Source organism: Anas acuta, chromosome 1 (assembly GCF_963932015.1).
Source record: "Anas acuta chromosome 1, bAnaAcu1.1, whole genome shotgun sequence".
Taxonomy (NCBI): Eukaryota; Metazoa; Chordata; class Aves; order Anseriformes; family Anatidae; genus Anas; species Anas acuta.
In genome coordinates this window covers 166,561,726-166,579,041 of record NC_088979.1, presented here as the reverse complement: position 1 = coordinate 166,579,041, position 17,316 = coordinate 166,561,726, and the positions used below count along the sequence as shown (strand labels likewise).

Here is a 17,316-nt window from a genome sequence, read left to right as displayed (position 1 = left end):
CTTCCAGTTTTAGTTTTCTTAGATTCCTCTTTTCCAGTAAAGATATAATTTTGGCACTAAAGTCTGTGGCCTAGTCATGCATGATTTATTTATTTATTTATTTATTTTTATTAAAGAAAAGAATATGCCACAACTTGTGCAAGTAGCAAACTTTATTTTTTATATGTTCCTGTCCTTTCCTAATAGTTACTTATGCTTTAATATATGGGGTGTATAAGCTAACAGTCTCTTTTAAGGAAAGATGCATACTTAATTTTCTGAATTGCATAGAGAAGTAGATGGCAATGTAATTACTTGTTTTTCCAGCCTCTACATCTTTCTAGATTGCAGGTACTGATGTTATGACAGAGCATTCTCCTAAAATACCTTTCTGTTACCTCAAAGCTGTTTGCATTTCTTTAACACCATTATAAAATATCATGACATTGCTGAAATTGGTATGTGTGAAGTAACTGAACCTGAAAAAAGTATTTGTAATCTCTTGCTTTAGAGATTTGTTGTTTTTTTTTTTTTTTTTCTCTTAGTTTGGCTGCACCAGGGTAATATTGAGGAAAATACCACACCGATGACCCTTTCTAAGCAGTAGTATTATGAATAAATGTTTATTGAAGTGTCTAGCTCACAAATATGTTTTCAACATTACCCAAGTAGCTGCCCATACTGAACAAGCTGTCCAGAGCAAATGTTTAATTAAAATGGAAATATTATACAAAGTTTTTGTTCTTTTAGTTATGAAAAGACATGGTACATGACTCAGCCTGTGTCCCTATGCTGCTTTTTTAGCACAAGCCAGTTGAGCTTCATTAACTGTTGCTGCTGTGACTATGGTGTCTGGCTGTTTCAAAATGAGATCTCTTGTCGGATTTCATATCCGTCAATGTTAACAGTGTCCTGTCATGTTGGAATTGAAGACAGATAAGGCTTATTAAAAAATTCTTATCTTTGACTTTAATAACATGGCAGATGATGCAGGTAGTCATAAAAATAAAAGTATTTTTTTTTTCTTTCTAAAACTAGAAATAGTGGATTTAAACTCTGGGAGAGAACAACTTGAAAAAAAGTATTTTGTAAATGTAAGTCTGTTCAATGGATTAGGATCAGATGGCAAAGTGCTTAGCTTTCTCCAGCCTGGCTACTAACTCCAAGGCTTGTATGTCAAAGTGACTTCTGAACTGTTCTCTCTGCTGTATTATATTAAGCTGTAAACTGTGGTGATTCAGAAGCCAATTAATGAATTGATCAGGTGTCCATACCAGAGGAGTGAAGAGGATGTATAGGGAATGAGAACAAAAAAAAAAAAAAAAGGATTAAAGAAAAAGGAACAGCATAGTCCCAGCTGCCTTTGCTATAGTTTTCATCTAACTGTGCAAGCCTGAAGTAAAAGAAAAAGAAAAAAACAACCCCCAAAACAGTGAATTAAGTCAAATCAGTTGTGTTCATTTAGCATTTGGAGTCTACACAAAAATATATTTATGTGGCTGTAATGAGGTGTTCCTGTTTCACAACACAATGGCTATGGTGTTGATAAACTCTTACTGGGATAATTTTTAAAATTATGTTGACAGTAGCTGTTGTAGTACTGTTGGTTAGAAATTCATTGATGTGCTTTCGTACATTGAAAGGCAGTTTGTATTCCTTTATGAAATGTTTAACAGTGTATCTTAATGTAAGATTTTCTGATCGGTAGAGCGAATCCCTGAACTGCTTATGGTGACATGGGTTCTTTTCATTTGCCCAGTTACATTAGAGGTGTTTCAGTGTGTGTATTGGGGTTGACTGTCTCTCACTAAATTTCCTTTCCTGTGTCACCTCTCTTTGTCCACTATCAAATGTAGAAAATACTTGCTCTGAAAGATAACTTTTACAACCCACATGTAATTTCTCCATACAGCATTGTAATATTTTGAAAACCTAAAGAATATAATTGAGAATGAGTATGACTAATCTTAGAGAACATGAAAGTCTTGTGGTATAATGTGTCAGCATGTGGACTTTCGCCAAGAATGATCTTACATCAAATCTGTTTTCCTTGCACAAAATCTGGAATGTGACTTCCAAAACCTTTAAAAGTTATAAAACATTTTCAGAAAAAAATGGTGGTACTTACAGAAACACCATGCTTTAATTTTCTTGCAGATCTCCACAGGATAAACGAATTCTTCTTGTGAATTCTCAGAACAAGTCTCTGTCTCAGTCTTTTGAAAATCTACTTGATGAACCATCATATGGCTTACTGCAAGTATGCGTTATTTTTTTTTTATTATTATTCTGAACCATATATTGAAAGAAAAAAAACCTTGCTGTATCATAAATATCCCCTGAATCATTGCCATTCTGGACCCATTGATGTCATCCTAAAACAACTGTTTGCTATAGAAAATACACTTACTTGTAAGTTCAGTATGCTACTGATTTCTTTACCTCCCTGTGAACTATTTCAAACCTATTCAAGTTAATTTTGCCTGTATACATTTAGGTACAAATAGTTCTAGAAATTGAAAGAGGGAAAATTGTAGGTGTTATCAAAATGTATCAGCTAGGATTTCCTAAACTTTGTTTGACCAAGTATCCACTTCCTGTTTTCTGACAGTTTTGAAGGGATGCTGGAAACTGAACAGCAAAGAGCACAGTATTGCTTAAGAGGTTTTTAATCTTAAAACTGGTTATCAGTAGGTGGAGTTTGTGGCCTTACAAAAGTCAGCAGCAAAATTTCTAGTGAGGCCAGAGTTCTGACCCACTGGTTCATTTAATTACATTAAATCTTCATAAGTGAATTGGATTAGTTTCTTGACTGACTTGTCAGAAAAAAGTTTTGTGTGATGCTGCCAGCAGAGTATGTAATGTTTCAAGATGCTTTTCCTCTGTGCAGGTAGAGAAGGTAGGCAGAAGGAAGATGTTTTGTGGCGTTAATCACAGGAAAGTAAACACTAAATCTGATCTTATACATACATCAGCATACTGCTATCCAATCTTTCAAATCAATCGGTAGTATTATCTTAACACTTAAGATCTCATACTTGTTTTTATTGTATAGTGAATGTACTGTATGAAAATACTTAAACATGAAACTTCAATAGCTTTGAGACCTACTGTAGATATTAATACTTGTCTATGTTGAGTACAAGAATTCCAAATAATCTGAGGTTTTTCATATTTTGCTTGTTTTCCTTGTTGTAACACAGAAATGGAAGAAAGATCCATACACAGTAACAATGGGAAGATTTTCCAAAGTCACAAACTATATTTTTGACAGTTTCCGATTAAGTGACCCTTCAACTCAGCGGCGACCACCATCAGAAATGGCAGACTTTCTTAACGATGCTATCCCAGGGCTAAAGATAAATCAGCAGGAAGAACCAGGATTTGAAGTCATTACACGAGTGAGTGTGTAAATGAATATAATACAGATGCATTGGTTCTTTTTATGTGTACATTTGAAGGAACTGTAAGCTTGAAGCTTGATGACTTGCGGTGTTTGTTTGGCAATTGTGGCATGTGCTGCCCTGCCATTTGTTGATGAGATTAAGATAAGCAGCCACTTCCTGAATATCAGTTTCATGCCTGTAAGCACAAATTTTGCTTAAAAAAATTGTCACAACTGAAGCAGGGATAATCCTTATTATTATCCTTAAGATTATCCTTATCTTATAGAATAACTACCCTGCAAACTGGACTGTCTCACTTCATGCTTAGTGTTTCCTCTTTGGTCAGATAGGGAACAGTATTAAGTAAAATTGGGGTGTGCGAGCTAATACCTAACTTTCATGGCTGATCACTTTAACTTTTCAATTTGTTTTAAGAGAATTAAGATGGTTTAAAAAGATTAAAATGAAATATTTAATTGGATAACTAATGTCTGTGGTGTATAAATGTACAGATTGATGTATCGCTTGAACCAAAACTAGAATGAACTTGTAATTGTGTCATGAATCACATTTTGTGGGCTCCTGTTGTTTTCTTCCACAGATCAGTGGAAAAGATGTATTTTAAATGCTTGTGATTACTATTCAAGCAGCTCATGTTTCTAGTATTTCACTGTTTTGTCAGTTCTTCCTTGAGTTCAAAATAGTGTTAATAGCTTGTCAGTAACAGTATGATCTACGTATGAACTACATATTAAAAACAATACTGACCTGTGTTAATCTGGCTAATGCCCTTGACTTCTCAGTCAAAAACTTTGAAAACGTGAAAAATAAATTGGTTTGGTGGTTACTATCATTGAAATGATTCTAGAAAATAAGGATCAGCTGTCTGCTGAATTCTTTAGTGTTTAAACATGAAAGTTGGGATAAGACTAACAGCTGAACTATGGAACTTCAGGCATTAGGAGTTCTGAAAACAATTTCCCTTGTTTTTAAGGGATAGTGTACTGTATTTGATTTTAGAGCCACACTGTTTGGACTGTGTAGGCATAACATTCATGAACCTGAGTTTGTTCTCTCTTAAGAGAACGTGCTTTTGAAGTGAAGCTCCCTATTGTCCCTGTTTGCTGTGCTGCACATACTTAATGCATTTCAGGTTGCTTAGAGGCATTCAGTCTGTGGGACTAGGCTGAAGTCAGTTCAGAGATGTCTGGTGTTGGTGGAAGGCTATTTAAAACACACAACCTCCTCTGAAATATGCAATAGTAGCATAGATAGCCAGGTTCTTAGCACAAAGTGTCTTGTTCTTTCTGCCTGCATTGGTCCACGCTACTTGATAATGTAGAGTTACTAACTGGAACGATCTAAGGTGAATTTGAATATGCACATGGGAAAATATAATTGAACTGAACATAAGGAACTAGCAAGCTTTGTGTGACTGTTCAAAAATACTGAAGCATTTCATTGGGATTCATATAACACCTTCGTGTTTGTTTCAGATTGATCTAGGAAAACAACCTGAAGTTAGTAGAAGAGAGCCTGTGTCAACTGAAGAATGGGCGAAGAATATGGATTCCGAAGGAAGAATTTTAAATGTTGACTACATAAAGCAATCGATATTCAAAGGGGTAACTTGTTTTTCTAAAGTCAGCAAGACCTGTGGCTGGCTTCTGGTCCCTTTTTTCTCCATCCCAAACTATGGTTATACTGTTTTCTTTATACATGTAATGCTTTATATGCAGGACTTCAGGCACAAGCCAGTCAGTATTGTTGGAGAGACTTTATAAAAATGATTTAATGCTAATTGAATACCTCCTGAGTCTTGCAGCCAGACAGTGTGCTGTACAGGTAGAGAGATCTTACGGTGGATGGCTAAAGGGAGTGAGCTGGAAAGACAGAGGCCTGAGTGATTGAGGGGAGAAATCAAAGTGTCTTTCAGAAAAACACTGCAATGTTAGGGTATCTATTTTATTCTTTTCTTCTTAAGGGCTTTTTCTCTTCTTTTTCCAACAAAAACTTCTTTTTTTGCTGAGCAGTTTACCTGGATTTTGCCCTCAGTACTCATCATTTGCCGATATTTATTATTGAACTGCAACGTGAATGTGAATTCAGTCTCGGCAGCACAATTTTTAAAACTTTTAGCTATACTGTAGCTATTCTACCCAACATACTTATTTTTTTTTTAAACTGAAGGTTTTTTTTAATGGGAATCCAGCTGCCTTAATCATGCATTTTTTGTGCACCTGTTGGTGCATGTTTATAAGCGTGCAGTCTCCTGTTCTGGGAGTTTAAGCAGGGATAGAGAATAATAAAATTGAAATTACAGTCTTTTTCTTAAAAATACATATTAAGGAATGAACTGTGAAGAGGGCAAACCAAAACTGAGACCCTTTACAGCTTGTTTGACCGTTCTTTTATATATTTTTGCCCTGAGGAATCTAGTTAAGGACCCTTCATGATGATTTCTATAAAACTTTTTTCCCAACATCTGAAGTTTCCCTGTCCTCTCTGTTGCCCATTGCCAGAGGAGTGAGTGCCCAGTGTTATTCATGACTCTGAAACCAATGTAACTTCCAATATGTTAAATGCAGATTCTCTTACAAGAGCATGATTCTCTTAAATTGTTTGCATATTACTGGAAAAGTTCCAGTTACTGCTTGGCTAGAGCACCAAATTTCAGTGGCTGATGCTATTTGCAGCACTTACCTTCCTTGCCTCAACTTAATGGTAAGTGAAAAAATACAGTGAGGCATGAAGCATTGCGTCCCCAGCACGCGGACTAGCCTTGGATTGGTAAATTCCAGAGTGTTGTAGCAGAAGTGCTTTATTCTTGTGACTATACTGCAGGAGTTGGAAGAATCTCTTTTGACAAGTGGGATAGGATTCAGCTACTGCATTTTTATCATATAAAAATGAGTTTTATTTAGATCTCTGGCAAGTAGTGTCCTTGAGTAGACAGTGGTATTTTGAATTGCGTGGAAGGTTCATCTGTATGTTGGCCATGTCTTGATACACATAACTATTTGTTTAAAAAAAAGTAAAATGAAATAGGAGACTAGTACTCAAGATCAATTTGTGGAGAGACCAAATGTTTGACAGTTACACAGCATCATGTTTAAATATATAAATTTTAAAGGTACTTTTTTTTTAATTTCTTAGTATCTGTGATGCCCTTAAGGTTTTTATACCAAGCAGTGACGCAAAAATATATAAAGAAATACCTTTTGTAAAGTTTGTTTTATGTTCTAAAGATGAATCCAGCGCTTCTGTGGTTTGTAGGACATGTTAAACTAGTTTTCATTCCATTTTTTTTCAATGTCTGAGTTGTATTGCTGCTTAATCATATTTTCTCCCTCTTTTTCCTGCAAATGTGTTATGTACTTAGCAGATAAGATTTGGCTATAATGTAGAAAGAGAAAACAGTTTTTTTTAATGTTGTTGCTTCAAGAAGCATTGTATTCATGTAGAAGCATTTCCTCCCAAAATTGAAATGGTCTTTTTGTTAATGTTTCTTATCTATTTTTCCCTAGGGACTCTGCCATACTTTAAGAAAAGAGGCATGGAAATTTCTTCTGGGGTATTTTCCTTGGAATAGCACTAAAGAAGAGAGAGCAAATTTGCAAAAGAGGAAAACGTGAGTACGGTTTTATTAGGTTACAAAATACATGAAAAGTTTATTTTCTTAAGACACATCTTTAGAGACAGCTATTAAAGTTTGTTCAATGCAGCGAAGTGTTTGAGAGACCTTAAAAAGATTGTTCTGTTCAAAGAAAGTAAAAATGTTACATAAACAAATTGCTCTTAGCCTGTTTGGTCCAAATAACAAGTAGAATGAATGCTTAAATTAAAAAAAAAAGAAAAAAAAAGTAATGACTGAGCATGCTTTGGTTTCAAAATAATCTTTCTTCTTCAGGGACGAATATTTCAGGATGAAACTGCAGTGGAAATCTGTCAGTGAGGAACAGGAAAAACGAAATTCAAGATTAAGAGACTACCGGAGTCTTATAGGTAAATTTAGTTTCAGAAACATGTAACTGAATTCTCAAACATTTATAGTTCAACTTGAAATTGGAGAACTATAATCTTGAGTAACATGTAGGAAAAACCACTAAAAACTAACATGCTGCTGTTCTCAAAGGTGTCATAAATTCTGTTATATGTTCAACATTAAAACTTCTTTAACTGGTGTAATTCAGAGCTTTACATCTTACTATTACAGATACAATTAACATTGTATCGATAACTTACATAAAATTGTTCTTAATCCTGGTAGTTAAAGAACATGTCCTCTGAATTATAATCAGTAATTATTCCATTAAAAATTAAACTTTTTTTTTTAAAAGGGTTTCAAATCCATTTACAAGTGAACCTTTTCATTCAAGACAGGAAGGATTTTTTTACTTTATTTCAAAATGACATTCCATGATGTAGTTGTTGTCTTACAGTATTCAAACCTTTGAAACAGTGTTTGACAAAAAAATCACTTAAACTATCCTGAATTCATTAGATCCTGGCTTTGTAGAACATGTTTTTAAAATGTTTTTAACTCTGAACTGTTTTTAGAGAAAGATGTAAACAGGACAGATAGAACAAACAAATTCTATGAAGGTGAAGATAATCCAGGACTGATTTTACTTCATGATATTTTGATGACCTATTGCATGTATGACTTTGACTTAGGTAAGTTGCATTCCTCTGAACTTAATCTTTTTAGATTCTGATTTAGTTTTACTTGTGCTAAGGACAGTTAATACAATTCAACTTGTTTTAATTACAATACTTTCTTCAAATGTCAATGTTTATATTTTAATAATGTAAATAACTTTGTTTCCTGTCTGCTGCTTCTTCCTCTCTTCTATTTAATATCACAGGCATCTGAATTCAGCTGAGATGGGGTTAGGACTTACGTGGCAGTTTGCCTTCACAGTAGCTTTACTGTTGTTTTCATACGCTTGAAGCAACTTTGCTCTTCAGAGTTTTTTCTGGGTTTGTGTATTTGGAGCTTGAGCGTTATACACATTTTTAAGACTGATACACCAATTACAATTATAAACCAGCTGCCACTGCTGTATTTAAAGCTCAGCATGCTTAACCAGCTATTTGTAAACACGAGTGTTGTTATGAATACTTCAAAAGCTGATTCTCGAGGAGTACACTTAGCAGTCTGTCAGAAACTATGATATAGAGTATGCATCTGTTACGGAAGGAAAAGTTCATAACGTCTTCCTTCAATTACAGTATAGCTGAGATGTCTGTCTTGACTTCTTTTACTTGTCTTGGGAAGGAAAAGAGATTTCTAGCTGGTTCCCCCTCCTTCACCCCTGGCATGACATTGGGCTGTTCGATACTTGCAGGTATTCTGTTTCAGAAAAGTGTTGGGAGTCTGCAAAAGTCTGCTTTGACAGATTTTGAATGCACAAAGTAGGAACAAATCTTTAATTACTAATAGACTTGCTGCAGAGTAGTAGTACTTGCCAGATTTTATCCCTTCTATCAAGTCTGTAAAGATGCTTGATCTTTTGGCTTGAAAAAGGGAAAATGAGAAAAGACTCCATCTAAAAGTGCAGCTCTTACCCGTCTTTCCACATTTCTATCTGCATTAGCATGCAGTGACATATATCTTAGTGAAATAAAGGCTTGTTCACCACCTACACAGTGATGGAAAAAATTATTTAGATGGCTTAAATTTATGCAGGGGAGAAGTGTTATGTTTTATAAACAAACAAGAATAATGGAAATGCAGTACCTTTGACACCACTCACTATCCTGGGTTTCTAAGCTACTCAGTTGTTGATAAAATGCTGTTGATACCTGTTGATACAACATTTTTCTGAATGAATTCCTCAAGTCAAATATTAATGAAACTGTTTTTGATCTTTAAGAGACTTAAGCTGTCTTCAACAGCATTTTCTCTGGATTTATTTTAATTGGCTGTAGTATTAAATTCAGGGAGCAGAACTTTTCTTTTGACCTTTTTGAATTATTTACCTGTTTTCTGTTCCTTCCTCTGTTTTTCCTTCTCACACCTACTCCTATTTTCACATTCATCGACTCCAGTTCTCTTTGGTTACTCAGTTATAATTGCATTGTTAAGAAGTGCAAACAGCCAAGCTTGAGTCTAAGTGAGAAATGTAATGTTGTGCTAAACCAACCACTGATGATAGACATGCACATCAATTATTTTTTCCCTTGCTTAAAGAAGTCTCCAGCAGCAGTGGGGCAGTAAGTTGACTATAGCAGCAGTTGTAAGGTAGCTGAGAGAGTGAGAAAGAAGGGTAAACAATGAGCTCAAAAAATCCTTCTACTCTTCTTAAGCATGCTGTTAAGTACAATTATAGTGTCCATACAAACTTGGAATGCATAACTTGTTTTACTTGGTTATTCTTGAAAAATTGCTGTTTAGCTGTTGAATTTAACTAAATTCCTGTCTGCCTTTTTTGTCTCCATTGAGGTTATGTCCAGGGAATGAGTGACTTGCTTTCACCTGTCTTGTATGTTATGGAGAATGAAGTAGATGCCTTTTGGTGCTTTGTGTCATACATGGATCAAATGGTAAAAATAAGTTGTTGTTTTTGGCATACGTAAAACAAAAAAGGAAACCTAAAGCTGCAGATAGCATTTGGGCTTAATTTTTTTAAAATTAAGTTTATAAAACAAAATACTTGTAAAACAAAGATTAGCTTAAGTTTGAAGCCAACTGTTTTGATTGTTGACAGAAATTTAGCTAATACTCAAAAAAAAAAAATTCCAAGGTAACTTAGAGTCAGACTGCACAAATTCATATAAATCAGGAATCCTCCAGAAGGATTTTGTACAGGGTAATGGTTCTCTATCAGAACTGCCTTTTGGTACTTGTTAAATGGAATTTAGACTTCCCACAAACAGAAGCTTTTCTGAATTGTGCCTGTGGTGAAACAGTATGTGGTACAGCACATAAAAACTAGTGCAGCAATAAAAGAAAAGTTTTTTTGTTTGAGTGCAGTGATGCTGCAGTAGTACAGAGTGTGGGCTAATTTAAAATATCGTTTATTATATACCAAAGTAAATACTATTGTTGGAGAAACACAGTTCGCTGCTTTACTCAAACGTTTCAGTAAAAGGCAGATATTTCTTTAAATACAAGTGCAATCTTTTAAGGGCTCCACATATGAAATACGTAAAGGGGTGAGATCCACTTGCTATGATAAAACTTCTTTGTTATAATTAACCATATCTGCAAATCTCAATCATCATTATTTGATTGATATAAATGATATTGCTAATATTTTATTTTATCCAGCATCAGAATTTTGAAGAACAGATGCAGGGTATGAAGACACAACTAATTCAGCTGAGCACTTTGCTTCGTTTACTAGACAGTGGATTTTGCAGTTATTTAGGTAGGTGTGTTATTCATGCACAGTAACTAAAGCAATTTACTGCATTCTGTGTGCACTGATATCCCAACCAGTCTTTAAACATATTTCCAATAATAATATTAAATGTACACAGGACTCATTTACTGGACTTCTAATTTAGGAAACACCTATAAGATTTTGATAATTGTTCCATGAGTGTTGGAAAAAAGTTATCTTGTTACTGAATTAAAAAATATGCCATCGTCCACCAAGCATCATTGATTTTGAAGAGGGACCACCATACTAAAGATCAGCTGTATGAGTGTGTACCTGTAAATGTGTGTGTGTGTATGTGTATATATATATATATATATATATATATATATATATATATATATATTCCCCCCCCACCCGCCTTTGTCTTAACCAAATCTGGTATTTTTCTCTTGTTCCTAGAATCTCAAGACTCAGGCTACCTTTATTTTTGCTTCCGATGGCTTCTCATCAGATTTAAAAGGGAATTTAGCTTTCAAGATATTCTTCGACTCTGGGAGGTAAGCAGGTATTTCATCACACAAACTCCATCAGTTTTCAGTTTTTGGATTTCTGTAACGTACCCTTCTTCAGTACAAAAGCATGGATCATTCTACAAAGTAATAGGCTAAAAGTAATAGAAGGGAAAAAAACCTGCATCAATGTAATAAGGAGAGGACATTAGCATATGTTATGTCTTTTTAGCCAAAATAACAACTTGGGAGTTTAATGAAAAAAATCTTTCTAGGACCTGATGGGGACAAGTCAATTTTTCATAAGATTTGGATAGGATCCCTCAGATGAGGCTCATAAGTGAGAGTAGTTACTGGAGAATGTCAGCTTACTTTTTTTTGTGAAAAAACAGAAGAAATAGCACTTGTGTCTCTGATTATTAGTTACTCATCTTTCTGATATTTGGCTTGATACTGATGTTGCTTTATAGATTATGAGGAACGAAGCTGCAGCAGGTAGTTTTTGTTCTTGCCAAATCCATAACCAAGTCTTCTGACATTATCCTCTTTAACCTTGATGCCAAGTAACATACTATAAAGGATATCAAAATGTAGAGATTCTGATAATTCCAGGTTAATGAGATTTTTTTATTTTACTGAAGCGATTTTGTGTTCAGATAGCATAATTAAGATAAACAAACTTCTTTGAGCACGGTTTAATTCTTTGTTCTAAGAAGAAAGTCTAACAAGAGTATGGCTCTATTGTTCAAGATGCATTTAACAAGAGCACACTATTACTCTTACTTGGGAGTTATCCATGTAAACATTCAGATGAATGGGAGCAGCCTGGAAAGGAGTGTTGTTATGTTAGGACATAACATCACATAGAATTATGCTGGGGAACAGAAGGGTTATGAAAAGAACAGGACCAAGATGCATAAGGTTTCTTCTATAAAGAAAACTAATGTTGTTTGTGGTATAATGAAATATAATGTTGATGCTTCATTCATTTTTTCCATATAAGAGGAGAACCATTATATAAAACTGTTAAAAGTAAATCATTTTCCAGTTCAGTGCCTTATATCAAAACAAGGAATGGAGAAGGTTCTTCACAAGGCTGGCGATGAGGTGTTCACCCTAAAGATGGGGCATATCAGTCTCCATCAGGCTGACCAGCAGCTAGAACCTTACGCTCTCTAAGCAAGAGTTGTAATCATCAGATTGGGGTAGAAAATGTAGGTGGTTATATCACCTACTACCAGGGTGTGCTAGGCAGTACATGCACTAGAGGGGTGGCATTCTACATTGTGTGGATAAGTTGGGCTGCACAGCATGACTGCAGAGTCATTTGCAGTGCTATGTACGACATTACATACTTAGCATCTTTCACAGAAATATAATTGCAAGTTGAGCTGTTTTGCTGCTCTGTCTGGGTGGGATTATGTACAGTGTTTTAGTAGTCTCTCCCAAATTCAACCCAGATAGCATACTGACCAGCTGTTGAGATGTTCTAAAATTGAGAGCAGCTCAGTCCTTCCTTCACAATGGATACCCTCGACACACAGTATTACCTGGTAATTTCCAGCCAGCCTTTTGATCTTTTTCCCTTCCACAAGTGAACTGCCTCATTCTCAAGATGGCACAGGAAGACTGGGTAGAAAAGGAAGAACTAAGCATTTAGTGATTCAAACTTGCAGTTGTCACTAATTGGCTAAAATAAAAGTTTTTAAAATTTCTAGAAATACTTAGATGCCATCAAAAATAGTTTGTTCTTAAACAACTAGGCTTTAGGGCTTACTGAAGCTTCATTAAAACATTTTCTAACATTTACCTTTCTTCTCAGAGTTAGGACATAAACATTTCAAAAGTTTTTCTCATATTTTAACAGGTCATGTGGACAGAATTGCCTTGCCAGAATTTTCATCTTCTTCTCTGTTGTGCTATCTTAGAATCTGAAAAACAGCAAATAATGGACAAGCACTATGGCTTTAATGAAATATTAAAGGTACTAAGTTCTTATACATTATTTTAAATATTAATTATTTTTCTGGAGTGAATACAGTATGTTTGTATTTCATGTTTAGGGGGAATAGGTGTAGGAAAGGTCCATACTATCTTCAGAAGTGTGAATGTATGTTTAATACCTGTTTTTCATACTTTCAAAAAGGTTTATTGGATGCCTGTGGTTTGTAGTAAGATCATCAACAAATGGTTCTCTTGCTTAGACTGCTGCTTAGTATGTTTATTCTTAATATTTGCTTTGTCTTCTGTAGTCTCATTTGATATGTTTGAAAACGTGAAAACGTGAGCTGGGGTTAACTGGAAAGACTGGGTGGTTTGTCACATTTGGAAATACCATAGATTCTCCTTAAAGGTCTCAGATAGTGATGAAAGCCAGCAGTTAAATGCATCTTTCAGTACCTATTTTGTTAATGCAAATAGAGTATGTTCAGCACTTCACAGCTTAAGTGGCAAGCCTATGATACTTATTAGCAGTGCAGTACAGTATTACTATATTTTACAATACAGCATATTTTTCACAGCTTGTTACACTTACTGTTATTTGTGAATGTATTTTCAGCATATCAATGAGCTGTCCATGAAAATCGATGTGGAATACATACTCTGCAAAGCAGAAGCAATTTCTATGCAGATGATGAATTGCAAGGTAACGGTATTTTGAATCTATCTGTGAGCATTTCTAGACAGTGAAACTAGTAGTTGGCTCTAATTGTATATGTATGACTTGTGAAACAACTGAGTGTTTGAATATGATAAAGGGTGTGCTGTATCTACATGGCACCTACATTCCAAAAGTCTATAAGCAAGATTAATGTTACAGGGAAATACTGTTCACGGGGGGAGGGGGGAAGACGCATTGTGCCTTTTGACAGTAATTTCTTAACTCTGACTAAATAACCTGAGTACAAGTAATTTGATATTTGGTGTGCTCAGAAAAGATGAGGGGAAATATCCATTGCACTGAATGCATACCAAATGTATTTGACAGCAACTAATGGTTCACTCGATTTTAAAAAAATAATTTCAATAATATGAAGTGTAATTATAATAGTTATGTGGAGTTTTATTTTAGTGATGAATATGATAATCAGTAAATGATTAGAGCCTTTTACTGTCTCTTTAAAAAGCAGATGCAGAAAACAATCTCTTTAATGGAAGTAGTGCTGGGAGAGATGTTTGCAGTACAGCCAAATTCAGATGAATGATTACTTTATTTGGGGAGGGGGGGATTTTTAAATCTCATTTTTAAATGTAATTACAGTGTTGGGCTGTTTTTTCCTTCTCTTTTACAGGAATTGCCTCAAGCAGTTAGTGAGATCCTGGGCATAGAAAGCAGTTCCGTAACACCAGATTCAGATACTGGAGAGGATGAAAGTGCAACAGTGCTGAGCTGTCCTACGTCATTGTATCAGAGTATCTCAACACCTGTAACTGCTGCCAATGGAACAAGAGAAAGCACTCAACAGATGTCTGAGACGCAGACCTTGACACCTGCATAATTACAGTTGATTAAATTGAAGAAAGACTTTACTGAGCACGTTTTTTCCAAGCACTTGAGAGATGGATATTTAAATTTGGTGTTGATTAAGCTTTAAGGTTGGAAAGAAAATCTGTACTGTAATGCTCTTGCATTAAAGCTTTACGACATGACTCAACTTAACTATTTTTGTAGTTTCTTCTACCAAAATAGCCTTTTGTTTTCAATAACATTCCTTAATATTTTTGTAGCCAAGTGCATTTTCTTTTTGCTGGTGAACTGGAAATGAATGGAGATTAAGAAAGAAAAGTACATATATGGAAAGTACATATTTGCTGAGCTTTCACACATTGATCTAAGATGGTGTGAGTTCTTTGATTTGAGCAGATTCACAATAGGCCAGCTGAAGCTGCTGTAAAAAAAAAATCAAGCTGAAGAGATGCTGATGTGTTAAAGATCATTTTGTAAATGAATGGGTTTTCCTTATCTCAAATGTTTACAAAAATACTTGTAAGTATTTGTTGCTGGTTGAATGTAGATTTGAAATGGACATTTTTACATATGGTTTAATGTCCAAATACTGATTTTTGTGTAACTGGGAGTGGATGAACAGTATATTTTTACATTAACATATCTTCACTTTATATATGCATATATATATATATTTACACACATACACTATATACACAGATGTTTGTGAATACTAGAAGGATAGTCATATTTTCAATATCTGAATAAACTTGACTGTTCATTCATATGAATCAGTTTGACCAAATTAATGAGCAGCTCAAACTTGGGCTCTTTTTCAAAACTATTTTCTAACTGAAGGAAACTTTCATGTGAATACATTCAGTCTTACACCTGAGGTCATTTTGCAAATAATTTCTTGCAAATTTACTAATGTTTATCTTTGCTAATATATTAACGGATCAATTAACTACTTACACTTTTTATGCCAAGATTATTTGGAGAATCAGTAAGCAGGTTATTAAAAAAGTAATCACAATTAACGTTAATGCATTTTTTGTATATGCAAAAGGCAGTGTGAGTTTATTCCATGCCACGATGATGTCCTTTGACGTTATGTGAAATTTAACATAACTGATTCAGTGTATTCGTTATTTGGTAACTACTGTACATATATAAAATAAAAATCAAAGCTGATTTAGTGTTTTTAATTAAATCATATTTAGAGAAAAAATCTAGTTGTCTCGTTGTTGATCTAATCATGAGATAGAGGGGACAGCTAGCAACCATTAGTCCATTGATACATATTTTATGTGCAATGAAGAGCAGGGGGGATATCTGTTTCTTACAGAGTGGAGCATGCCTGTCATCTCTGGGCTGTTGATGCTGGATATGGAGGAGCTAGCTTTTCTTTTGGAGCAGTTTGCTATTACAAATGATATTTGTACCATGTAAAGCCAAATACAAGCAATACAAAAAGGCTTTAATAGATAAATCAAGTTGTTACAACAATTTGAGACCTGATCAAACTTCTCACACCAGTTGTGAACAGGCACTGAAGAGCTGAATCAGTATAGGCTTTGTTTTTAATATCGTCAGTGCGCTATCTCTCATCAGCTAATAAGAAAATCTTACGCGTTGAGAGTCAAGGATTCACCACGGCTCAGCATATCTATAGCCTTTCATTTCCTGCTCAGGAAATTACTGTGAAGCATCATGCCTTTGTTCACTGTGGAGCATTGTGCTTCCTGGCAGCTCATTTAACATGGTGTAGAATACAAAAAGGCATTAAAATTTATATAATCAACACTGTGGTGCAAATATACTAAGCAAGTTAGTTTCAGTGTTTTTGGAGCACCTAGTTCACTTTGAAGTGTACTTGTTAAATATTTTTGTCAAAAATTAAGATGAAACAAGGGAAGGGAAACATCTAAAACTGGGAAATGTAATGCATGAGTCTGTCAATTGACTGTGCATGGGTCTTAGTTATTCGGGATACGCAGTCACAAAATTATACGCAACATTAAGATCTTGAACTAATAATCGGGTGAATATTTAAGTGCTTAGGAAAAGTGTATTTAAGGGGGATTCTGTAATTTCTTAAAAAAAATCAGTTGTGACTAACAAATACTACCAGCCCTGTGAGGGGAAAAAAAAGTTTGCCTTTCCTTTTTGGGTCTAATTATCGACCTTTTCCCTTTGCCTGAAGTACTTGGATGTGAAGGATGAGAAGGCTGATCCTGAACTACAGAGAGCAGCTGCTATAGAAGGCTTGGAGTAGGTAGGCTTACTTTGCTTCCCAGCAGTGAGATGCCCATTGCAGTGTTCATTGTCTGTAGTTTCTTTCCTGCTGACAGGCAGGCTGCAGGAGTTGCATTCACAAGCAACCTCATCCTCCTCCAACCTGTTCCTGATCGTTGGGGATGGATATAGTTTAAGCTGAGACTGCAAGCACTGTGAGAGGCCTTAATCAGGATTGTGATTGCTAACAAAAATGCCATGGGTTGGAAGTTCTGGATGTGTGATTATGTATTTAATACTTGAATTACTTAGATTGCTCAGAATTAACAGATATGAATTAATTCCGACTATAGTTTTGGCTACAATTGTTAGGATATAAGGCAATAATTGTAAGCAGGTTCCTGCAAACCTGTTTTTTAATGCTT

The 17,316-nt window shown here is 35.0% G+C and overlaps 1 protein-coding gene across 1 annotated transcript in view; it reads left to right on the top strand.

Annotated features, from left to right (window-relative positions):
- Positions 1–14,866, top strand: part of TBC1D15 (TBC1 domain family member 15) — a 30,451-nt gene extending 15,585 nt beyond the window's left edge. The window contains exons 6-17 of the mRNA XM_068669189.1: positions 2,137–2,239; positions 3,183–3,380; positions 4,862–4,990; positions 6,893–6,996; positions 7,276–7,370; positions 7,926–8,042; positions 9,814–9,914; positions 10,642–10,741; positions 11,156–11,253; positions 13,073–13,189; positions 13,766–13,852; positions 14,499–14,866. Coding sequence (XP_068525290.1) covers positions 2,137–2,239; positions 3,183–3,380; positions 4,862–4,990; positions 6,893–6,996; positions 7,276–7,370; positions 7,926–8,042; positions 9,814–9,914; positions 10,642–10,741; positions 11,156–11,253; positions 13,073–13,189; positions 13,766–13,852; positions 14,499–14,705 — 1,456 coding nt within the window. The 3' untranslated portion in view covers positions 14,706–14,866. The remainder of the gene's footprint in view (positions 1–2,136; positions 2,240–3,182; positions 3,381–4,861; positions 4,991–6,892; positions 6,997–7,275; positions 7,371–7,925; positions 8,043–9,813; positions 9,915–10,641; positions 10,742–11,155; positions 11,254–13,072; positions 13,190–13,765; positions 13,853–14,498) is intronic.
- Positions 14,867–17,316: the final 2,450 nt, after the last annotated feature.